A 23,529-nucleotide genomic window follows, 5' to 3' on the forward strand; every position below is an offset into this window, starting at 1 on the left:
AGGATTAAAATAATATGAGGTACCTAAGTACAGCCGCGACATCTGGGGGCAGCGGCTCTTGTGAGCTGAGACCATATAAGAAATGTCAAAATCTCATGCCTCGGTAGACAGGCGTTGACGTACTGAACGACTTCGACTCAGTTTCAAATATTGAACGTGTTGATCTTTATTAAATAGAGGCAAACAACAGATTTTGCTCCTCGCGTGCCCAGCTCGCTTACTTGCTTGCCCGAATCAAGTGAAGTAGAACGCAACAAAAGTACCACCCACAAAGACAAAGAGAAAAGAAAAATAAATCTATTTTCCCTTCATGTATTCATCAAACCATTCCACCGCCTGAAAGAAAGCACTTTTCATGGCAAATCGCACTTCGCGATTGGTGGGATCTCCTCTAACCCCAAAGCCATGGCTCACACCACTGTATAGATTGACTTGGTACGGCAAACCCGTTTCCTGCAAGATCGCTTCCGAGATATGACGTTTCTCCGCTGGAAATATTTTATCCTTTTCTGCTGCTGCAATGGCCAGCGGGCCTTGAATGCCCTTCAGCTCACTTTCATCGATATGAGATGGGTGAGCGGTAAAGCCAACATCTACCCTTCCGGGAACAAGATGGCGAACAACATATTTACCCCCGAAACAATATCCCACTGCCCCAATGCTCTATAGGTTTCGTTAGTTATTGCCAGATTTCAGGTAAGGGGACGGATGGTCTTGCCTTGCAATTGTATTTGGTGAGCATCTCGGAAAGACAAATCTCCACGATGGGATCGACAGTTTCCGGGAGATGCTTCTTGCCCTGGGGGTGGTAGTTACCGCTTCTCCACTTTCCCATATCGAATTCACCCGGCTTATTTAGTGGAACTGCGTCACCGTAGAAAAGATCAGGCATCATTACGAAATATCCATGATCAGCAAACTGATCTGCGATGACTTGGGCGTTGACAAGTCGATGACCGATGATATCGGTCAAGCTTTCCGCCCTGTGTTAGACATGCAATTTACTGGGTGAGAGGTAGAAATTGAACATACATCAAGACACCATATTCTGTTGACAGATCTGGGGGGTAGCTAGTGTAGACTTCGATGTCTTCCACCGTCGAGATTGATCCTCTCGGCTCGCCATTATGTTTGAACCCCTGATAGCAGCAGCTTTGCATGGGATTGGATGCCATGTCGAGCGAAAGAGTCGAGAAGGACTCTCTGGTCTTGGAGGAGTGTAAATGGGTAGATGTTCCAATCGGCACGCTGTGAGAGATTTAGAAGTTAACGAGGCCGTGCTTTACGCCGATCCCAACGATCCCTCATATATACATGTGCGCAGAGTGGCGTTGTTGGAAACGTTTAGTATGTCCGAGGCTCGGGGTGAACAGAAATAGGGCAAGAGCTATCTCTTCGGAACTGAGCTCGGAGAACGGCATCGGCCTAGTACGCGACTTGAGTTTGGAACCAGGGTGAAAGCTTGAGCTTCAAAGCAGGATGAGACCTGGTGGATAACATGGGACCGGATGTGATGGCGAATCGATCCATCCTATTCCACCCTCCAGATGTGCTTGCGCGTCGGTGATCGACAATAAATCCGAATCTTCGAGCGTCTCGGTCCTCATTTCCAAAGTAGTGTTAGTGTATTTGATTGGGCTCAACTGGAATTAAAGAAGCACCACCCGGAGTGGAGTCGGTTGACCGGGTAGGAACAGTGGTCCAATTGCTCCACACTGGTCGTTGGTTCTGTCCTTACCCGGCTCCGAGCCTGTTGTTTGTTAGCCATGAGGTTTTGTTGGATAGCTCCGATAGCTCGGGTTTAGATCCCTGGAAGACGCAATTTCCGAAGTATGAAAATCTTTCCGACGAGAAATATTACACAATCCAGCCCCATCAAACAGCAGTGACCAGGTGCTTATTCCATAACTGCAGCGTTTTCATTTCCCTTCACAACCACACTTATTGACTCCCAGGTGCCGAGCGACACAAAAACGGCCACCATGTCAAAAGATCTCGAGACAGGTGAGCCCATGGCGCCTGTGCTAGATGAGAAACCTCAGCATCCGCGATCGTTCCTCTCGAAAATCCGACTTCGTTTGCCCGGCCAAACAGCTCCCTTTACGCATCCAGCCGGCCAATTCAAGTCCGACGATAGCAATATTGTAGACTTCGACGGGCCGGATGATCCGTATCGCCCTATCAATTGGAGCTTCAAGAAAAAGGCCCTCACGACGATTCTCTATGGAATGACGACTATGGGCGCGACCTGGGCGAGTTCGAGGTATGATTACCCTCTTTCAATCCCCTTCTTCAAATCTTCTCGTTTAACTAACTTTTCAAGTTACTCGCCCGCGGTCCCCGATATCGAGAATGAGTTCCAGATCGGCGAGGTCACGGCGACACTCGGCACAGCACTCCTTCTCTTCGGCTTCGGTCTCGGTCCCATTCTCTTCGCGCCTCTCTCGGAATTCTATGGACGCAAAAAAACCCGTCTTGGTACCTTACTTTGTTTCGATCATGTTCTCCTTCGGGACCGCTACGGCGAAGGATACCCAGACCGTTATGATCACCCGTTTCTTCTCTGGCTTCTTCGGTGGTGCTCCGATCACCAACACTGGTGGTGTGCTTGCCGACATCTGGACCCCCAAGCAGCGTGGTGCGGCGATGGTCGCGTACGCAATGGCCCTTGTCGGCGGACCGGTTATAGGCCCCATCGTTGGTGGAGCGATCGTTGACAGCAACCTGGGATGGAGGTGGACCGAATATGTAAGTACTTTCCTTCCGAGGATATTACATCTGCTCGAGCTAATAATATTTCAAGATCACAGGCATTCTTCAAATCACCATGTTCACACTGGCAGTAGTATTTATTGACGAGACTTACGCCCCGGCCCTGCTGGTCTACAAAGCTCAACGGCTCCGCATAATGACTGGGAACTGGGCTCTACACGCGCGACATGAAGAGATCGATGTTCATTTCAGCGACTTGGCCGATAAATATCTCCTGCGTCCCTTCCGGCTCTTAGTCACACCAATCTGCTTTTTTTTGTCGCACTCTATGCCTCATTCGTGTACGGCATTCTCTATTTAAGCCTTGCCTCCTTCCCAGTTGAGTTCCAAGAGGTCCGCGGGTGGAATGCGCTTGTTGGTAATCTTCCCTTCTTGGGTATATTGACGGGAATGATAATAGGTGCCGGTGTCAACATTCTGAACCAAAAGTTCTACCTGAAAAAGTTTCAGGAAAATGGTAACAGAGCCGTCCCAGAAGCACGCTTGCCACCTATGATGCTGGGATCTGTATTCTTCGCCGCCGGAATGTTTATTCTTGGTTGGACAAGCCCGAAACATATTTTCTGGCTATGTCCTGTTATCGGAGCGGTCTGTCAGGGTCTGGGTTTCTTCACAATCTTCCAGGCTGCTCTGAACTACTTAGTAGACACGTTCACGCGATACTCTGCCAGTGCAATTGCTGTCAACACTTTCATCCGCAGTATCTTTGGCGGCACTTTCCCTCTCTTCGCGACTATCATGTATCGTCGCATGGGCGTTCCATGGGCGTCCAGCTTACTGGGATTTGTCGGCGTTGCCTTGATTCCAATTCCTTTCGTGCTGTACATTTACGGACCAGGGATCCGGGCTCGAGGTAAATGGTCAAAAGGTTCTGTTGAAGGGCACGGTCATTAAATCTACGGGGGTGACAGGGTGAAAAGAAACTGAACCGTTTTCTTTTTCTCAAGAATGATGTCTTGTCACAAGGACAGAAAGAAAGAATTGGTAAATGGTAGAATCGGATTGACTTCGTTCAAGGTTGATGTATTGAGCTCTTCAATGCCTACCGGAAGAGGAACTGGAGGGTCTAGAAAATCTTACTAGGATTATGTTAATATCATTTCTTATTATAGAACCTGTTGAAAGCAACGTGACTAGTAAATACAAAGCTGTATATCACGAGTCCCTTATGTTACCAGGTATATTATAATCCAACAGGTTTTGGAATCTGTTATCAATCTGTTACATATTTTCCGGATACTTATGTTCCCTTACAGCAGGTAGAGGGGCACAGCTCGTGGCCATTCACACTTTAATAGTATGCACGGGTTGATTCAGCAGAAAGCAACCACCACGCCACCTGTAGCTTGGAGACGCCGACGGGATGGGCCCTTGGAAATTTTAGAATTGAGAAATGTGTTTGCATTGGGTTGAGCTGAGCAAGCAATATAAATATGGTTTGTTGAACCAAAAAAAAAAAAAAAAAATCAGCAATACAATACCAACCATAAAGGCCTTTCACCTCATTGCACTAGTTACACGATTTCAAAATATTAAATCAGACTATGCAGTGGTCCAATTTCCCAGAATAAATTACTCAGGTCGTACATCAACAATCTTGAATGGAATTTGGCTTCTCCCAAGGTGGTACAAGTACTTTAAACCCGTACCCCCAGCCTGGGTGATTTTCGTACCAATCTAATGCAGTTTCAAGTTTTATGAACATTCACTAAAGTGATGTGAGAAAGGTCACTCGGGGCTTTTATAATAATACATATTTGATAACGCTGAACATATTCAAATAGTTGAACTATAGGATAGATGACATCTGGACATGCTGGAAAGTGAATCTAAATATTTTTTCTTCCGAGTTGCTGCACGTTCTGTGGAAGGAACAGACTCAGAACTCTAGAACATTGAATCAATGAATACATAATAACGTTGACTGTACAAAAAAAAAGTAACCGGCCTAATATCATCGCAAAAGAACAAATTAACAGAGCCTCTCAAGTGCTTGATTGCCAGAGGGCCGAACAGAGCAGACCTCAAGCATCGGGTGCAATCCTTGGCTGTTGGAGCAAGATGGATACCCACAGTGAATTGATCTCTTGTACCAACGCCCCCACGTCTTTTGACTTGAGCGGTACTCGATGCGCGCCGTCCCACTCCATCACCCTAGCATATCGCGGATCGAAATTCTCGTACAAAAATTTTCGATGTCGGTCTAACGATGGATCCTGTCGGCCATGTACATGAACCGTGGGGATCCGAATGAGCTCCCGTGTGAGGACCAAGTTCGTTTCACCACTTTCGCAATGAATACAAACAGAGTTATCATGCACGCACATACGACCCATCTTCTGCATAATATCTGCTTGCACTGACAAAGGTGACAGGGTCACTAGGGGGCCCCGCGCCGCCAGTAGAATGGCGAAACGGAATCGCGGAAGGGGACCAGAGAGTTGACTATTCATCCCTTGATCAAGGAGCTGTTGTTCCAAAATCAGACTGGCGCACATCTTCGCGCCTTGGCTGAATCCAAGCAGACCCACTACAGGTCCTGTTGCGCCATTACCGTTATCTTTCATAATCGCCTGGAAGATTGACTTTTGCAGCGATTCGGCCATAGTTAGCGGAGCCAAGTTTGTGGAATCAATCCACGCGCGGAAAGGCCCAAAGGTGTGATATACAGCCGTGACATCAGGGCCAGGATGGTATGGAAATGGTGCCTCGGCATAGCACAGTCGAAACCATGGACGGAGGGCTTTTTCAAGGGCGCGACATTGGGCGCGGAAAATGCGGGCATTAGTACCGCCTCCATGAAGGCAGAGGATTCGCGGGAGACGAAGCGTGCTCTCATCTTGAGAGGTATGGTGGAGGCATCGGGTCATGGCAAATTGATAGAAGGTGTGTTACTGGACTGAAACGAGTCTGTGTTGCTTGTTCTGAATATGAATAGGATAATGTCACCGTGCGGGAGCGCCCGTATAATATGTTAAACTATGCTCTGCCCGAGGAATATTCGGTATTCCGCCACTAGGTCATGTCTGAATTTTTTTTCGCCTGAAATTCATTCAGCTCGTCTTTGATGTTTTGATCTCTGTCGACCTCGGAGATACCTACACTAGAATTAAAGTCAAGCCCGAGTGTGGGTCCATAAATCCATTGTCAAAGTTTTTAAGTTTTTGTATTTTTATTTTCAATTTTCTTTAGGCGATTTTTTCCCGGTTTTCGGCTGTAAATGAACCTCGGGGGTACTTACCTGATACTGCATAGTGTGAACACTGAAAACAAAAGCCGAAAGCGGACGGCCGAATGTGGACACTTGGAGGAGCATCAATTGGTGCAGGTAGCTTCGGCTCGGACCGGGTCGGACCCGAAATGCCAGTGGGATACTCTTGATGCGCGACCGTGGCTTCTAGAGCTTATACGTATAAACATACAGTGTAAAGGCCGAGATGGAGATATGAATACACCAATTGAATTTCTGATGACCGCACCCTCCTGCTTTCCTAAATATCGACTCAGCACTATTTGCAATATCCAGAATAGCTCGGGAAGATGGAAACTCTCTACCCCCCTCTCGAGCAGGCTCTGCCCTCGCACCATGACCTCTTCTATGATGGCGCGTGGCAGGCGCCCCTCGCAGAAAGATACCGTGAGACCCTCAATCCGAGCACGGGCCAGCCTATTGTTCAGGTTGCCGAAGCTGGCTTGCCCGATGTCGAGATGGCCGTAGAAGCGGCGCACCAGGCATTTCTTTCGTGGCGCAAAACCACCATTGCCGAGCGCCAGAGCTACCTGCGCCGTGCTGGGGCCATCCTGCGTGAGCACGCAGCCGAGCTGGCCCTGGTCGACGCAATGAACACGGGAAATCCCGTGGCCGCGATGCTCATTGACGCCCAGCGGGCCGCGAATAGTCTTGATTACTTTGCCGGCCTGATACCAATGCTACGGGGAGAGGTCTTGCCGGGCCCTTTCCCCACCGATGACTATTTACATTATACCGTGCGCGAGCCGATCGGTGTCGTAGCGCGCTTCGTTGCCTCGAACCATCCTTTCATGTTCGCTGGCTCGCGCATGGCCTCCGCTATTGCGGCCGGAAACACTGTCATCATCAAACCACCTGAACAGGCACCGCTATCTTGTCTCCGTCTCGCAGAACTCTTGCAGGATGTCTTTCCCCCAGGTGTTCTGAACATTCTGCCTGGTGGACCGGAGTGTGGGCAAGCCCTCACCTCGCACCAACTTGTTAAAAAGGTTACTCTGATTGGCAGCGTCGCCACGGGTAAAGCGATCCAACGAAGTGCGGCGAACTCCATGAAGCAGACTCACATGGAATTGGGCGGGAAGAACGCCTTGATCGCCTTTCCCGATGCAGACATCGACCATCTGGTTCAATCGGTCGTGGCGGGCATGAACTTCACCTGGGCCGGACAGAGCTGCGGATCAACATCGCGGGTCTTCCTTCACGACTCCATCCATGACCAGGTCCTCGCTAAAGTTGTAGAGTGTATCCAACAAGAGTACCGTGCCGGCGACGCGACCGACCCAGCAACCACCATGGGATCACTAGTGAGCCAGGTGGCACAAGACCGGGTGCTCGGCTATATCGCCTCAGCCAAGGCGGAAGGTGCCCGGTTGGTGATAGGTGGTGGCAGGCCACATGAATTAGTCGATACTACGCTTGCGGGCGGGTTCTTTGTGGAGCCGACGGTCTTTGCAGATGTGACGCCAGATATGACGATCGCACGTGAAGAGATCTTTGGTCCGGTCATGTCTGTTCTCCGGTGGCGTGAGGAAGACGAGATGATTCGGATTGTGAACTCTACCAATTATGGTCTGACGGGCTCGATCTTCACTAAGGATCTGGCGACGGCGCAACGTATGATTAATCAAGTGGAAGCCGGTTTTGTTTGGGTGAATGATGTTTGTAAACACTTCCTTAATGTTCCGTTTGGGGGCATTAAGGAATCAGGGATCGGGCGGGATGAGTGCCTGGATGAGCTTCTGGCGTTTGTTACTACTAAGAGCGTCAACATCAAGTTGCGATGAGACTTTTTCGCGTTGGAAGTGACCAATTTTATAGTGTCCGCTTGAAATAAACACTTGTCACATTTGCCCACTGGTGCCCTGTTGCTCCCTTGCCATTTCGGCCGAGATCGGATATTTCTGATCCCTCTTACGAAGATAGCCATAATTGCCAATGCCGACTGTATCCGTGGATGATCGAACAGGCGTCTCCAAGGTGGCTATGACAGCATCTTTGCTTTCAATGGCAGATATAACATCTAGACTTCTCAGCCAAGTTCTGTACGAAGATATTGACGGTCATCTCCAATTTGCTGCGGCGGTGGCTTCTAGTTTCTTGCTTTAGAGACAGAAAATAATAGTCATCATACGCTCACGATTAATTTCAACTTCGGGTCTATACAGTATGACTCTATAAGTATAGTATTAAGTAACAGCCAGCGATTCCGAGCTTCACATGTTCAAGATGATCGATCAATCTTAGCAAATGAAATTTGGGTTCTGAAAATACATCGTACTCCGCGATGTTGGTATTCAAATGTTAATAGAGGTTGCACATGTGAGTGTTCAATGTATATGAGAACATATACTTTGCATGGGTGTCGTATTGTCTCTCAAAAACGTCAAGAGTGGCTTCATGGAAAACTGTGAGCATTGTTCGACATCCGGAAGTGGCCGTGTGTGCGTTTTGAAGGATAGGACTTCAGTTGAGACACAAGAAATATTAAAAAAAGGAATAATTATTAGTTATGGTGTTGCCCGGATCTACGTAGCATTCAAAATGTTCATGATGGCAGAGACGAACTTGAGACATTAAATGGCCAATTGCATGTATATCAAACCCGAAGAGACGATCTCAAGGAGTATTTTAATGGATCAATATTTGTAAAGAAGAGCAATTTAATTCTTAGCTCACTAGAACACTCTGTAGCTTCAATCAACCTTCTATTCTTACGGTCTCAGATACTTATCTCAGATACTTGGCATTGTCACCAAGGGTGTGCGCTAGTCTGGAGTTAATATGTTCACCAACAGATGCCTCCTCTCCGGATCCATCGAGAGGCTTGATCTTTAGTTTCAAGTTGCCGTTTAGAAAAAATGCAACACTATACCGACGCTCCCCAGTAATATAAACGCGGTGCCGCGCACTTCGATAGAAACCACCCGTCCAGCGATGCATAGTATCACCCATATTGATCACGAATGCATTTTCAATCACTGGAACTGGGATCCAGCTCTCTTTCGGCGGATACCAGACCTCCAAGCCCTTGGTTCCAGCCTGTTGTAAGAGGATGGAAACGCAGCCGAAATCGGTGTGGTCACCAACTAGCATAATGTGTTATTACCTTAGCCTCGGAGAGCAGAAACCTGAAAATGCATATGCTGGAGTATCAAGGTCAATGAAGAAACAGCCAATTTGACTCACCTCCAAATTGTCTGGGATCGATGTCGGTCTCCGGAGCGTAGTGCAAAAGTCGCATGGGGATGGACGGATTTATCAAGATGTCATTTAGAACATCCGGTGGGTGACCCTTAGCTTTGTTCAAGCCCTGGCTTAGGATTCTGACGAGTACGCCAACGAGCTCGAGTAACCGAGCCCGATATTCCATCACTGGCTGACGGAATTCCTCATCTGGTAATACTTCAGGCCAGAGGTTCGGACCCGTGGAGAACTTGCCGGCATCCGGATGATCAGCGGGGACTTCGGCGCCAGTAATGAAACACTGTTTTGGTTTTTAAGTCACGACTGAACTTTGTTCATAGTCTGAATAAATTTTGTGGAAGACAAGTGTAAAGTCAGATCTCACCTCTTTGGTGTCCGGAAGCAAGCCTGTCTGGTGTGTTTGGATCCGAGACGGCTCGTAACCCCGGAAAGACTTGCCCAGGGACTTATCAACGGAAATCTTCATCTTCTCCTCGAGGGGAAGATTGAAGAATGCTTTAGCACATTCGAAGATTTGCTGGCGAGCTTCAACCGGAACCCCATGGCCCACGAGATTGAAGAAGCCATACTTGGAGCAAGCGTGACTAACTTCCTCAACGACCCTGTCTCTTGCCTGTTGAGAGGACTCGGGAGACAGCCAGGCGCTGATGTCTACTGTGGGGATTGTTTCGTCTCCAATGTTCATCTTCAAATGTTGCCGGTCTTTCGTTTAGTAGATGTTGCAGTATTGTTCCGCCAGTGCACATACTAGAATATATACCTCATCATTCGTTTGGTTGATTCAACGTTGCATCATAGAATGGACTTACCACGATAACGCTGAGCATCTTCCAACAAATGATGACGACCTCCAGTAAGCCGAGCCTATTATCTCAAACCTTGGAACGTGTCTAGGGTCCATTGCCGGGACCGAATCATCCCCGGGCTAACTAATTTCTACCAAAGCCAACTTGTCCCCGCCGCTCCGAGCCGGTCTTTAGGCCAATCAAGGTCATGGAGCGGGTGTGTATTTTGCGTGCCGAATTCTAGATCAGTCCGGCTTAGCCTTCTCAGAACATCGGACCCGAAACAATCACCCGGGCCCTGTACGATCCGGCGAGAATGATCGGCAAACATCTGACTGATTGAGGAAGTGAGAATTCCGGTCCCAACGTTGACCTTTGTCAAAGACAGTGATGCTCCGGGACCATCTGGAGAAGGAAACCAAAGAGGGAGGAAGGGTGGGTCTACTACAGGGAGGACACACCTACCCGATGGGTAAACGGTCGCAACAGCTTGAGGTGACCAGGGGACGAAAAAGAGAGATGTATCTCAAGTAATCTTCTGTAAAGGTATAGCCTCCTGGCATCTTACTTCCATGGTGAGATGTAGACAAATGTGCATATATTTGAACTATATATGGCAACGGCTAATTTCATAAATAATCGAAGTATCCCTTCTTTGGTTTAAATAGTAACCCTAAGAAATAAATTCTGTCATGACATTCTTATATAACAATATGAAACTGCAACTTTCTGCAGCAAATATATTTTTCAGAACTGCCACTCCTATAGATATCCCAGAGCAATATTGTTCACTTTGCTTATATCCTTCAGTAGATCACACATCTGCTGGACGGCTGGGTATGTAAGTTCATCCAAATCTTGATTGGATTTATAGAACTCAATGCACTTGGCAAGTACCATGGGAGTGAATGGGTGAATCTGAAAATAGGTCAGCGTATTCCCCATTTACCAAATCAATAGAGCATAGAAGGGACCTCGGGACTCTACCTTGAAAGGACTCAGGTGAAAAATTGATATTGAAAGATTCGAAATTTCTTGTGAAGCCATCTGGGCTTCATATTGCAAGGCCAGTGTGGAATTTTGACCATTGTCTGGAGTTTTTCCAAACGATTTCCGAGAGCCATAAAGATGCAAGGCACTCGACTGTGCGATCATCAAGGCGAAAATTTCCATGGGATCGTCCGAAAAAGGTAGGTGGGCGTCTTGATACTTGAACGTCAATGCCTTCAATCGAATTCTGAGAGTATTGCTGAGCGATTCCTTATTTCCACTCAAAGGACTTGGGGCATCGCTGGGACTATCTTCCTCTCTGGGCTCCCAGATGGGAGCGCTAATGCGTCGAATTAAGGTAGCGAAGATAATCGACTCGGCAAACGGCGAAAGCACACAAGGAGTCGTATTCGAAAGAACTGTGCCCAGGAAGGGCATTTCTACATATTGATTGTTATCAAAGTTTTTCTCCGGAGCTGGGAGCCGGACGAAGGCCTAACAGAGTGTCAGATCAATCAACCGGTCAGAAAGGACTCGCAACAAGAGAATTACCGTATAGCCCGAGAGGCTGAGGGGCCATTCACCTCGCAAGCTAATGAAGATATCCAATGAGTATGCAATCCAGAATGCCCGTCGCTTTTCCTCGTGTTCAATCCAATCCTGGTGGTCGCTTTTACCTTGGGGCCGGTCAACCTCGAAGAGGCGCATAAGCTGGACAACGCGGATACAACGGCCGGCGCTGATCCAGCCACGCCGAAAGTTCTCTTTCATGAGGTCATAATAGACAATCAAAATACATGCTTGTGCGTACTCAATCTGTAGTGCAATCGTATCTTGAGCGGTCAACTTATCGAGTAGGGAGCACGTATGCTGGTAAAATGCCTCGCGGAGATGTTGAAGCTGCGTGGACTGGGAGACGACCAATGTCCACATAGTATACTGGAGGCATATCTGTTCATCTGTCTTGGCTGGCGATCTTGTCCATGAGAAGTAACGTTGACGATTTAAAATAGGAACCAGGCGGTGGATCCTATCCAAATAGAGTTGGTCCCTGCAGCATTGATCAGCATTCTGAAGCTTGGTTTTAGACTGCGGTGTCTTTTGGCTTTGACAGTCACATACAGGTCTGCATGCATCAAGTCGGTGATTATGTCTTCCAAAGAAGGGCTTAGTAGGCCAAGTGAATCCATTCCTGCATGGGCCTGAGCGGTCTCGGCATTCTCATTGGGAATCATTGGTGGCAGAGAATCAAGCGGTGGAGGCATAGAAAAGATCTCGGATGTGACATTATCGAGGAGATCAGATCCTATATTACTGAATGGATCTATATGTGGATCCATATGGAGGCAATCTGCATTGAATTTGGATTGCACATCGCAAATTTCGCCGTCGGTGATTTCTGTTTGATGTGTTCATGCTGATTAGCATTTTGAACTCTAATAGTGGCTTTAAACTGATCGGAGCTCTATGCTGGTCATACCTCTTCGACTTTCAGAGACTTTGGTATGTTCTTTCCTTGGACCTCGCTTCCTCGAGTGCGCGGTTGAACGAATACACTCCACTCCCGAGATGAAGCAATTTCTACAACGCGGTTGGTGAGCATCGCATTTCATCTTCTTATTTCGGCAGTGAACGCATGCCGATCCAGGAGGCTGACGAGTCAATTGCCCTCCGACAAAAGTGGAGCTCATTTTGTTTTCATGGGCTGCGAACATGGGGAATATAGAATAGTAAGTGTAGGATTAAAAAGCTTAAGTGCCAAGTGCCAAGTGCCAAGTGCCAAGTGCCGTGCCGATGTGACTGTTTATAAGGAGAGCTCAATGGGCATTGCATAACAGAGTAAACGTTTTGTCATGGTGATTTGTGATTTACGTACCTTTCACGGCGAATAATCCATACGAATTTACTAAAACGCGCAAGCATGAAAACATGATGCCCACATGGCTCTGGGTCCAAATCGCCACAAACTCGCTAATAAAAAGCGATAAGCCATGAGGGGAAATATATTCATAACCTTGCGGCACTGGCCATCCTTCGGCCCCCGCCCTATAAGCTGAGTTTTAAAAGGTTGGATTGGTCGAAAGAATACGAAGAAGCACTGCTGACTTTGGTATATCCACCTCATCCAGTTCGTTCATTGGTAGAATGCTTTCTCAACAGAGCCTCAACAGAAACTCCGACTCCGACTATTGATCTACAGCCATATGCAGGCCCAAAGTGCCGGATGTAACAGTGTCAGGGGTCGCAAAAATCCTCCAAAGCTTGATAGCAAACAGTTTCGCCAGTCTTTCTGCTCCAATGATTTGACCGTTCCAAGTCCCCTCTTCAGGATTCCATTCCCTGCTGAATAACTTCGGTCTCCAAAAACTTTCGAACTCGCGAGGTTCCTTCACTTTTACTTGCTAAACATGATCCTGTTATGGCCCAAGAAAACAGTTTGCACCTGTTTGTCGCACTGATTGGACCAGATTCCACCTTAGGTGCTTGGCCCGTAAGACTCCAAAACTATTTTACAAGAGAGTTATCAGAGGAACTCTACCACGGTGACTTGAAACATCTGAATAAATTGCGTCATGCGACATGAATCCTTCGTCAGCTTCACTAACTCCGACCCGGCTGGAAGTTCTCGATTTGCTCGATCATTCAATGGTTCTCCAACCTACCCCGCTCTCTAGGCTTGACATGTATATTGGATACGCGGCATTTATTAGGAACCTAGGTATTCAAAAGCCGAAAGTAGACAAATTCGGCTATTGCGGATCCGCCACGGCAATGTATGCGTGATGGCTCCGGACCCCGGGGAGGTCAGCCAAGTTAGTGAGCCGAACAACCACCCGATTGGACTCAATCCTGGCTCGGGTAGTAGCTAGGTTGTAGGTACACGCCTGGTAATGTTAGAAAAACCTTCGCACCTCACAGGAAGTTAACCAAAATCTTATTTATAGCTAGTCAGAGTGATAGCCGGTCCTTCTATCGCACACTAGCGTAGCGACAACCAGTCCAGTCCTTTTGAAGCTGACAGCCTGACATCAGTCTCACAGTATGCCTCTGCAAGTAATTGTCGTTGGAGCGGGCATCGCCGGGCTTTGTGCGGCTACTGCAATGAAACAAGCTGGACACCGTGTGGAGGTAAGAAATAATTCGAGACTAAAGCTGAACTGGTCTTGTGCTACCCAATCCGTTTTGCGCGCGCCCTTTTCTCCATTTCAAACCTTAAATTGACAAGGTTATTGAATAGATATTTGAGAAATCACGGTTCCTAAGTGAAGTCGGGGCCGCCGTCATTCTCTCGCCGAACTCCAGCAGCGTCTTGGCACACCTTGGGTTTTCGTTTGAGCGTGCCCATGTGCGTCAGCTCAACACATGGGAGACGGTCGATGGGATCACTCTCGAGACTATGGGCAGCATTGACCAGAGCCGCTGTGAGGAGAAATTTGGTATGCCTTTGATGGGCGTTCACAGGGTAGATCTACATAATGAGCTCATGCGACTTGCTGAAAGCAGGCAAGAGGATTTCAGCCCCGCCATCTGCACGATACGCTGCGGGGCGCAAGTCGTTCGGATCTCTCCGGATGACGGTTTCATCGAGCTGCAAGATGGCCAACGCCATTATGCTGATTTGATAGTGGCTGCGGATGGGCTCCACTCCATTGCGCGTGCCCCTGTCGTGGGAGAGGATGGATTGAAATCCACATTAACGGGATTTAACGCCTTTCGCTTCTTGATTCCAAGCTCGATGATCAGGGGAAACCCAGAGTTTGATGAGATACTCGCGTGGAAGTCTGACGGTCTTACCGTTTTGGCTGATACTTGTGACAAGGTAAATGAGCGCCATATGGCTTGGTATGAATGTCAAGAGTGAGTCTGCCCCGCCTGCTTGTGGATCTGGATCGTGTTTAGTTAACAACCTAACCTGGTAGTGGCGCGGTCCAAAATCTTGTGGGTATTCACCCGTCGACAGCTACCCTCAAGTCAGAGGATAATGAAGGTGCCTTGCTCTTTCTTGTCATCAAGTGCCTATCATAAACTCATGTCGTCCAACAGCCAATAGAAAGGTCATGCTGGAAGAGTTCGGCCATTTCCATCCCAATATTACGAAACTGATGAAGTAAACGCCACTTCCTGTTGACCTATAGATCGACAAAGTGTTCTAATTAGTCCTTTTCCGCATTTATAGAATCGCCCCAGAGATCCGATCTTGGCCACTTATGCAAAATGACCCTCTTCATCGATGGAGCAAAGGCAAGGTCCTCATAATTGGCGATGCGGCGCATGCTGTAAGTCTGAAATGATGAGTCACAAACTCGGGAATCTTTCTGAATATAATGTTAATCTCTTGTAGATGCTGCCCTTTGGGGGCCAAGGCGCCAATCAAGCTATCGAAGATGGGGGCGCCTTGGGGCGTTTGTTTCAAGAACTAGAAGACCCAGCTGAGATCCCTCATCGGCTCGCTCTGTTTGATATGGTTCGCCGTAAGCGAGCATCTCGAATCCAAATTCTATCCACTGTTCGCATTGGCAAGGAGAAGCAGGTTGAGAAAGAGCTCGAAAAGTACGCTGAACCTGGAGTGTTGCTGCCGACAAACTTCGAGGAACGAACCTATCATGATTTCAGGTTCGCTGCGCCTAGTTCTATGCATTTTGTTGTCGGCTAACACGGTGACCCTTAGCTTTAAGGTGCTGAAGCGATGTGAGGAAGTCCTAGCGGCGCCACAACTCCCGAATCTGGGTAGTATCCGTCAGGAGAACTTGCTCGGTTCCCACTCAACAAGAATTCCTCTTGCCTTGTAAGCGATTGCGAGGGACATCAATTACTTAGATCTTCCGTTACATAGTCAGGAATCTCTATATAGAAAATCTAGGTTCATAATAACCAAACTTTGAAGCCGGCACACCGTTACGTATAGTGGAAAGTAGGTAGTCAACTACGAACCCACGGGAACATTTGAAGAGAATCTATCAATCGTGGAGTATCTTTTGGTCCAGATGTCCAAAGAGTCTATCAGCACAGTGGTGCCCAATTGGGAAGGTGGAGGTCTGTCTCACTATCGAATATAATTTGAATTCAAAATATTGTAAATATAACATTTGAAGATGTTATCTTTTAAACGTTCCAAGATTAGGCTTGTAGATGTAACATCTTGAACTCAATCTTAACATTTGAACATACATGTGGTGTTAACATTGCACATGTGAACCTTGGAAGATATCAATGTTGTTAATCGTTAACACATGTTCTAGTCTATGAATAGCTCCGACAGCTCGGGTTTAGATCCCTTTAGGAGGCAATTTCCGAAGTATGCGTCGGTGATTGACAATAAATCCGAATCTTGGAGCATCTCGGTCCTTATTTCCAAAGTAGTATGTGTATTTGATTGGGCTCCACTGGAATCAAAGAAGCACCACCCGGGGTGGAGTCGGTCGACGGTCCCGCGTTCGCTCTATGCACATTTGATATTCCTTAACTCCGAATATTGGACCCGGACTTTTCAAGCTACCGCGCACCTCATTTTTCAGAAATACGGAATAGGATAACCAGCCTATTGGCCATCCTATACCCGATGAAAATCGGTTTTCATTTCCTTGGACGAGAATACCCGAAGCGAAAGGTCTACGGATCCTGCATCGGCTCAGAGTTCTTGGATTGTCAGCCTTGACAGAACGTCATCCATTGCTGTCTTACAAACGTAGTTTGCAGAAAAGTAAGCACTATTTAATTGCGCGCAGTCTAGGCAACGGCTCATTACTTGTTTGTTGCGTCAACGTTGACTTATCAAATGGCTGTTCCAGAGAAAAAGATCGTCTTAATCACGGGGGCCAGTAGTGGCCTCGGCTGGGAAACAGTCAAAACTATAATCCAGACCATCCAGCCCTACCACATTTACGTTGGCTGCCTGATCCTCGCTGAAGGGGAAAATGCGGTCGTATCCCTGCAACGCGAGGTGCCCGAGACTCCAAGCACTCTAGAGCCGATCCGGGTTGACCTCACAAGCGATGAGTCGATTGACCAATGTTTCCAAGCTGTGGAGTCCAAAAGTGGGCGGGTGGATGTGTTGATTAACAATGCAGGTAATACTGTCCCACACTCGGAGACCCTGCAAGGCGAATGTGATCAAGTGTTATTGCTAAAATATTCTCATTCCAGGCATTTCTCTCCAGGCAAGTGACGTCGGCATGCGCGAGGCATGGAACCGATGTTACGACGTCAATGTCACCGGAACCCAGATTATGACTCACACGTTCGTTCCGCTGCTCCTTCGCTCCCAGGATCCGCGTTTAATATTCATCACGAGCGGGCTGTCAAGTCTGGGACCGATGGGTGACGTTTACACGCCGACCCGTATGCCTGTTCCCGCCGGCTGGCCAAAGCCCGAGGTACATCCATACCGGGCTTACCGAGCAAGCAAGACCGCAATGAATATGGTCATGCTGGAGTGGCACTGGCAGCTGCAGGCGGATGGGGTCAAGACTTGGGGCGTATCGCCGGGCTTTTTGGACACCGATTTGGCAGCCAGTTTTGCAGGAATGGCCGGGGCGCCTCCTCTGCTACCTCCATCCGTGGGAGCAAAGCTGGTGGCCTTGGTGGTGGAAGGAAGTCGTGATGCAGATGTGGGCAGGATTGTGCTGAAGGATTGCGGCGTGCAAGCGTTTTGAATTCCACAAGTGGCCGGCGAGAGTTGGGCAACAAATGACAATCCGCTTAACCATTTACGGTGTAGTGCTGGGCCCACACTTCCTCTCATTGTTATTATTATTATCAATCAAGTTTATTGTCCATATCGAGCCCTAAAGCTATGACAGACCGCGAGTCTGAGGCAGGGTCTGCTGCCGCTTGGTTAAACTGCTTTCAGACCTCTGCTCCTATGGGTTCCTGGGCGTGAGCCCCGCGTAAATACAGTCAGATCTAGACTTCATCAGAGCCCAAAGCCCAGGGGCCCTCGGCCACAGATTGGGCCCAATTGGTCCCCCAAACTAAGCTAAACAGTGCAAACAATAGTGGCTTTACAACAATCCAATATCAGTGTTTTTTGGGCCATGCCACTTCTTTTCTCTTCCGGAAATTCAGAGACTAATTGGTATTACGTACACTCGAAGAGACTAGCAACCAACGCACTTCGTACTTCCTTCCCTTCTGATTGTTCCTATTTGTCTCTCCTAGTCCATCATAATGCACTCCAAATGCGAACATTTGAAGATCGATTTGTTTCGAAATCTCTGAAATGTAAATACATTTGTAGCTTGGGGCGGTGTATACTGTCTCACTCCTTAGGAATTTCATCATAACAGTACCCAGACTGCATGTGTTCACAAATCGCAGAATTTATTAGAACCGAGAAAAAGCATCATAGTGGAGTCATTCAATTGCTTGGTAATATTATCATTCACATACCGAATTCTATACTGGCTCAAAAATTACATTCCATACAATCAATTTCATCTATCTAGTTCCTCTGTGTTAGGATTCCCATCTTCATACCCTTACGTACCTAGCACTAGTACTTCTGAGAAACTCCATGGACGCTACGTAACGTTATTCACTTTCAGATGTCTATCAGGCCGTCACAAAGAGCCCTTGAGGAAGATATATCGAATTATAACAATCTACTTCAAGGCAGCCATCACTCCAGAGGTATCAGACCACACTGAACTCAGTGCAAGGCGTGGCGTTCCCTCATTTACACTAGCTTCATCCACTAGCATGCGACAGGTAAACTCATTCGTCACGGCCCTCCCGTTCCTCAACCCTAGCTCAACCTCCCCGATAAGCATCAGATCATATCCTTGCTCATCAGCGACGAAAACCCGTTTGACACGGTGGCGACGAGAGGTAAACAACTTCCAGGCATTAAGCTTAGATTTTTGGATTTCTAGGCAAATCAGAACTACCCGAGATCAATTCACCAATTGCAACAATGAAAGTACCTACCAGCCTCTCCCACGTAGATATCGGACAAGCCAAATGGTCCCTTCATGAGACCCGTTGGGATGAAAATATCCGTGGCGTACTGTTTTCCGGTTTCTGGGTCTGGTGTATCGGCCAGGACATAAAAGTAGCGAATCAAGTCTTGTATTTCAGGTTTTATGGCCGCGGCTGATGGCCAGATGGTAACTTCGGTGATATAGGACATGGTACGAGTGCTTTAATTGGATAGAGTAGATAAGTGAGTAGAGTATCCGATTTTCATAGCAATGGCTAAAAGGGCTGGATTTTATCTTCGAATTAAACTACCTCATAAGTGTAAACCCGAGCCGGGGCTACGAAAACTCGGAGCCGCGGTCCCGAGTGAGACTTTATTAAAGAACGGATCGGGTCGAACAGATTACCTGCGGTCAATGAGAAGGTTCCCAGCTAGACCAAAATACGAATCCATACCCCGTCTAGTAGGTTGTGGTTTATAATTCAGCTATAAAAGCGATATGCAGGCTACCGCAACTATATATATACTTGTACATACATATGTCTTGTACCCCTTCCTAAACGAACTTAGAGCCTCGTCAGGGCCTCCCGTGGCCTATCGCCATTACTGATGTCTTGCCCTCATGGCGCTCAGCTTCGAAATCTTTGGGACGCTACCCCCAAATCCAAGACAGCCTCCACCGTCCTGGTACGCGAAAATTTATCGGGTTTACCTCTTCCCCTTTCTCTAGATCCTCCCAGTAGGGTGGAAATGCTAATAAACGCGTCGCCGACCTTCCCCCGGAGCTCTCGGCGCAGGTCTCTGAGTGCAAGACAATCTAACAGAACGTGTATCACACTTTCCCGCTCGCCGCGGACACATAGATCGTCGTCACGGGAGCGGAAGGCCCTTGCATATATAGATAATCAGCAGTGTTCCGTTCGCAATTGTGTCAGTAACGGCGCTAGATTTCGTTGTAGAGCTCCGTAGAGCCGCTTCGTGTATTTGGACGGTAAAGCGTTGTCGATCTTACGAAGGTGGCCGCCATCCCTTAACTCTATCCATTCTCTCTCCCATGGAGACTGGATCTCCTTTCTGATGTGGGCCCTCTCGCGTGACAGCAAAGGGGAAAATGGGTGCGTTTTGCCAGGCAAGGCCGCCTATTTAGCCAGTTGGTCTGCGATGTCGTTCCCAGGTACTTCGCAATGTCCAGGCATCCATTGTAGCCGGACTGCGATGCCGTGGGTCTTGGCGTTTCTGGCTGCCTGTAGAGTAGCGTGGATGATCCGTTGCGCGGATTTGTTCCTTGGATTCTGGATTGCTTGTAATGCCGACATGCTATCGCTGAGGATGGTGGTGGATCTCAGCCGCACACCGGTTGATCTCCGACTTTGGAGGGCGATCTTGTTGATGATGTTGATAGCGTACAGAATCCCGATCAGTTCGGCGGCATGTACAGACCATCGGCCCATAGGTCCGACCTGCACCTGTAATTTCTCGGTTGTTTCAGCAAGTCGTCGAGCACCGCGGCGGCAGCGCCCAAGTGACCTTCGCGTCCTGATGCGTCGGAGTATACGACAATGTCCGAGTTGGACCGTACCGCCTCCGCCCTTTCCATTGCAATCTCCCTATCTGGTTCAATCTCTATCTCTGAGAAGGCCTCGGTCCGCCACGGCGGCAATGGAGTTGGGTCGATCACTTCCAGATCGTGGAGCCTTTCCAGGTTCAGTGTCTTCAGGGCCTCCGCAAGCGGGAACCGGGCACGCGACCGAACGTTATTCCGTCGTCTTTGGGCCCGAAGTGCCCATATAGGGTGCTTCCGCGGCAAGGTATGGAGTCTGGTGATGGTGTTTTGTGCGCGGTGGCGGAGACGAAGATGGGTTGGGAGTACATGCGCTTCAACGTCGAGCGGCGATGTCGGCACTGCCCAGAAGGCAGAGAGGACGGATGAGTGCTGTTCGCTGAACGGTGCGTAGCTGTCGTAAATGAGTCTTGTCTCGAAGTGGATCGTGCCAGACCGTTGACGCGTATTCAACGACCGGCGCGACACTAGTCTTGTATAGCTGTCGCATCTGCTCGGGTTCGAACTTGTCGCAGCCCTCCCAGCGCGATGTTGACCTTGGTGGCTCACGTGACGACCTGCTGCACATGATTCTTCCATCGCAGTTCGTGGTCGAAGACCGCGCCTAAGAGTTTGGTGGTTGTTGATGATGGTATTGCCGTTCGTGCCGATCTGGCCTTGGCATTGTTCTTTCCTCTTTCTGGTGATGTGAATGAGCTCGGTCTTTTCTGCCGTGAAGCAGGACCCTGTCTTCCGTGCCCACGCTTCGATCCGCGGTATGTCCTCGGATTGGATTTTGGCTAGATGCTCGGAGGAACAGCCGACCCACCAGCGGAAATAATTGTCGATGAAAGCTGATGCACCGCCGTGGAAATCGACAGGTTAGTCGACCAGATCACGTTGAAAAATGCAACGAGGATAGGCAACAAAGGTGAGCCTTGAGCAAGTCCGGCGTTGTCGAGCTGTACCACAGTGCGGTAGTCGTCGAACCCGATGTTGGCCTGCCGTCCGCTCATGAAACTTGCAATCCATCTCCGGGCCACCGCGGGGATGCCCTTAAATTGGAGGCGGGTGTCTAGGCTTGTCTTGTTGACTCCATTGAAAGCTCCCTTCAGGTCAAAGGCCACCAGTGTGACGACTCTCTGTCCAAGCCACGCTCGATCGATTGTGTTCGCTGCTAACATTAACAGGGCTTGTTCGGTAGTGCGTCCGGGGCGTCCCCCGAACTGGGTGTCCTGTAGGAGTTCGTATGTTCCGCGAAGTAGGACAGCCGCCGGGCCATCACTGCCTCTAGCAGCTTGCCGAGAGCGTTGAATGGTGAGATAGGGCGGTAGGCTCCCAGAAGCGAGTAGTCCGGCTGCCCGATTTCCGTAGTACTACGATCCGGGCAGTCCTCCACGTTTAGGGTGGTAGCCTAGGTCGATTGATGAGGCAAATATCCGGGTGATGATGTCCCCAAGACGTTTCCAGAGGTGTTTCCATATTAGCGTTGGGAGGCCGTCCTCGCTTGGCGCCGTTGAGCTCTTGGCAGCTTTGAGGGAGCGATAGATTTCAAGCTTGGAGATTGGTTGCCACGGGATCTCGGTTGGGACGTAGGCTAAAGGTTCCTCCCGAGGAGGTGCCATCGTTGGGAAGAGAGAGTCCATGAAGGCTTGAGCCTTCCCATTGTCGATCACTTCTCTGTCACCTACCCTAGGGGTAGGGATACTGCCCCAGGAGTCTCGCGGTTTCCAGTGTGATACCTTGGCTTTCTCGATTGTTCGTGTCCATGCCCTTCACCTCTCGCTCATTTCATCAAAAAGCCTCATGGTACGAGGGTCTCCCGTCCAAACTCAGCGCAGCTCTCCTGCCATTTGCGCCGCGAACGGTTGACCTCTTTTTATTGCGATTTAAGATCAATGGTAAACATCGCTTCGAGTAGGGGGAATGTCGCAGGTCGGGAGTGTGGTGGTCGACCGCTGTTGCTGTCGCTTTGGTGAGTTTGTCCACGACCAAATCTAGTGCTTCAATCGTGTCCGTTTCCTTCCATGGCCCCATGACACTCTTTACTTCCATTCAGATCTTCTCCCAATCAGCTCGGTCGTAGGCTTTCCTTGTTTAGGCGGTAGGGTTGCGTCGCATTCGCAGGGGCCATTTCGAGTAAGTGGCACTGTGATCTGAGCCATAGTTGTCGTGGTAGAGTTGGCACTTGATGAGGAGGTGGTTGGTCGGTCACAGTTTGGTCGATAGTAGAATTTCTCCCTGGCCAGTTCAGCGACCAAAAGGTCGCCGTGCCCCGAGGACGACAGCCCTGGGGACGGTAGGTATTAAGTCGATTAATTCGCCGGCGTCCTCGATAAATCGAGGCTGGATGTGGTTGCCTCCCCACGCCGGGTGCCCGACGCAGAAATTTCGCATATAGGGTGGTTGGTTAAGCCCCGGAAACTCCGAGCCCGTCCTCGGTCCGTGGAACCGCCAAGTGGACTTCAAGATGACCCGATACCTTGCAGATTATGGGAGGGCACAGTGAGACATGGGGGTCTACACTAAAAAAGGATGCTAACCACCACTGGTATTTCGTCCCAACTCTCCATACTAACCACGGACACTAACTACGGATAGTACCGCAGAGTTTCAGTCTTCGAGATCCCTACACAGCCTTCGGATTTAATGGTAAGGCGCCTAGCCCTAACACCGGAACAACGACGATTATGAGCCATGGGGGCGCAAAAGAGTAGTGCATTAATTGCCACTCTGATTCGACGATTATGGTCATCACTTGGGTCATATCCCAGTATCAAAGCAGGGGTTTAATAACGTGCCGACATGAACAAGCAAAGAAACTCTCCCAAAATCGGTTATTAGGGACGTATCGGATTTAAGGAAAGGTGAAGACCTCATCTGCAGGTATGTCACAAGCAACTTCTAAAATATAACCCCACCGTGGTTGTACACCTCTTATTTTCATCTTCGACATTTCACTTTCTATCATTCTTCCCTTCTATATGCTTTGCCTGCTCAGGTTAAACCGTCTTTCAGCAGAAAAATACCCACAACAGCAATCACAACGCCAACTCGTCAAACATCCACC

At 48.7% G+C, this 23,529-nt stretch overlaps 9 protein-coding genes across 9 annotated transcripts; 4 read left to right on the forward strand and 5 right to left on the reverse strand.

Moving 5' to 3' along the window:
- Window positions 1-297: 297 nt before the first annotated feature.
- On the reverse strand, window positions 298-1,175 carry ATNIH1004_001826 (uncharacterized protein; the record flags this gene model as incomplete). Its single annotated transcript, XM_033566521.1, has 3 exons — window positions 298-663; window positions 719-974; window positions 1,033-1,175. The coding sequence occupies 3 exons, from the start codon at window positions 1,173-1,175 to the stop codon at window positions 298-300; spliced, it is 765 nt and encodes a 254-aa protein (XP_033432278.1).
- An 807-nt stretch (window positions 1,176-1,982) lies between these two features.
- On the forward strand, window positions 1,983-3,666 carry ATNIH1004_001827 (MFS transporter; the record flags this gene model as incomplete). The annotated part of the gene is made up of 5 exons (XM_033566522.1): window positions 1,983-2,263; window positions 2,324-2,501; window positions 2,539-2,748; window positions 2,804-2,990; window positions 3,173-3,666. 5 exons carry the CDS (start codon window positions 1,983-1,985, stop codon window positions 3,664-3,666), a joined length of 1,350 nt encoding a protein of 449 aa, XP_033432279.1.
- A 1,130-nt stretch (window positions 3,667-4,796) lies between these two features.
- ATNIH1004_001828 (uncharacterized protein) lies at window positions 4,797-5,642 on the reverse strand (the record flags this gene model as incomplete). The annotated part of the gene is made up of 1 exon (XM_033566523.1): window positions 4,797-5,642. The coding sequence occupies one exon, from the start codon at window positions 5,640-5,642 to the stop codon at window positions 4,797-4,799; it is 846 nt and encodes a 281-aa protein (XP_033432280.1).
- Window positions 5,643-6,312: 670 nt separating this feature from the next.
- On the forward strand, window positions 6,313-7,806 carry ATNIH1004_001829 (uncharacterized protein; the record flags this gene model as incomplete). Its single annotated transcript, XM_033566524.1, has 1 exon — window positions 6,313-7,806. The coding sequence occupies one exon, from the start codon at window positions 6,313-6,315 to the stop codon at window positions 7,804-7,806; it is 1,494 nt and encodes a 497-aa protein (XP_033432281.1).
- Window positions 7,807-8,749: 943 nt separating this feature from the next.
- On the reverse strand, window positions 8,750-9,911 carry ATNIH1004_001830 (isopenicillin N synthase family dioxygenase; the record flags this gene model as incomplete). The annotated part of the gene is made up of 3 exons (XM_033566525.1): window positions 8,750-9,108; window positions 9,209-9,506; window positions 9,591-9,911. 3 exons carry the CDS (start codon window positions 9,909-9,911, stop codon window positions 8,750-8,752), a joined length of 978 nt encoding a protein of 325 aa, XP_033432282.1.
- Window positions 9,912-10,773: 862 nt separating this feature from the next.
- On the reverse strand, window positions 10,774-12,266 carry ATNIH1004_001831 (fungal specific transcription factor domain-containing protein; the record flags this gene model as incomplete). Its single annotated transcript, XM_033566526.1, has 4 exons — window positions 10,774-10,929; window positions 10,999-11,496; window positions 11,554-12,052; window positions 12,124-12,266. The coding sequence occupies 4 exons, from the start codon at window positions 12,264-12,266 to the stop codon at window positions 10,774-10,776; spliced, it is 1,296 nt and encodes a 431-aa protein (XP_033432283.1).
- Window positions 12,267-14,043: 1,777 nt separating this feature from the next.
- Window positions 14,044-15,791, forward strand: ATNIH1004_001832 (FAD-dependent oxidoreductase; the record flags this gene model as incomplete). The annotated part of the gene is made up of 7 exons (XM_033566527.1): window positions 14,044-14,130; window positions 14,240-14,859; window positions 14,922-14,989; window positions 15,046-15,109; window positions 15,179-15,278; window positions 15,344-15,615; window positions 15,671-15,791. The coding sequence occupies 7 exons, from the start codon at window positions 14,044-14,046 to the stop codon at window positions 15,789-15,791; spliced, it is 1,332 nt and encodes a 443-aa protein (XP_033432284.1).
- A 986-nt stretch (window positions 15,792-16,777) lies between these two features.
- ATNIH1004_001833 (uncharacterized protein) lies at window positions 16,778-17,654 on the forward strand (the record flags this gene model as incomplete). The annotated part of the gene is made up of 2 exons (XM_033566528.1): window positions 16,778-17,069; window positions 17,146-17,654. The coding sequence occupies 2 exons, from the start codon at window positions 16,778-16,780 to the stop codon at window positions 17,652-17,654; spliced, it is 801 nt and encodes a 266-aa protein (XP_033432285.1).
- A 948-nt stretch (window positions 17,655-18,602) lies between these two features.
- On the reverse strand, window positions 18,603-19,129 carry ATNIH1004_001834 (uncharacterized protein; the record flags this gene model as incomplete). The annotated part of the gene is made up of 2 exons (XM_033566529.1): window positions 18,603-18,868; window positions 18,928-19,129. 2 exons carry the CDS (start codon window positions 19,127-19,129, stop codon window positions 18,603-18,605), a joined length of 468 nt encoding a protein of 155 aa, XP_033432286.1.
- Window positions 19,130-23,529: the final 4,400 nt, after the last annotated feature.

Source organism: Aspergillus tanneri, assembly GCF_003426965.1.
Source record: "Aspergillus tanneri strain NIH1004 chromosome Unknown AapTan_2_pilon_pilon_pilon, whole genome shotgun sequence".
Classification (NCBI taxonomy): domain Eukaryota; kingdom Fungi; phylum Ascomycota; class Eurotiomycetes; order Eurotiales; family Aspergillaceae; genus Aspergillus; species Aspergillus tanneri.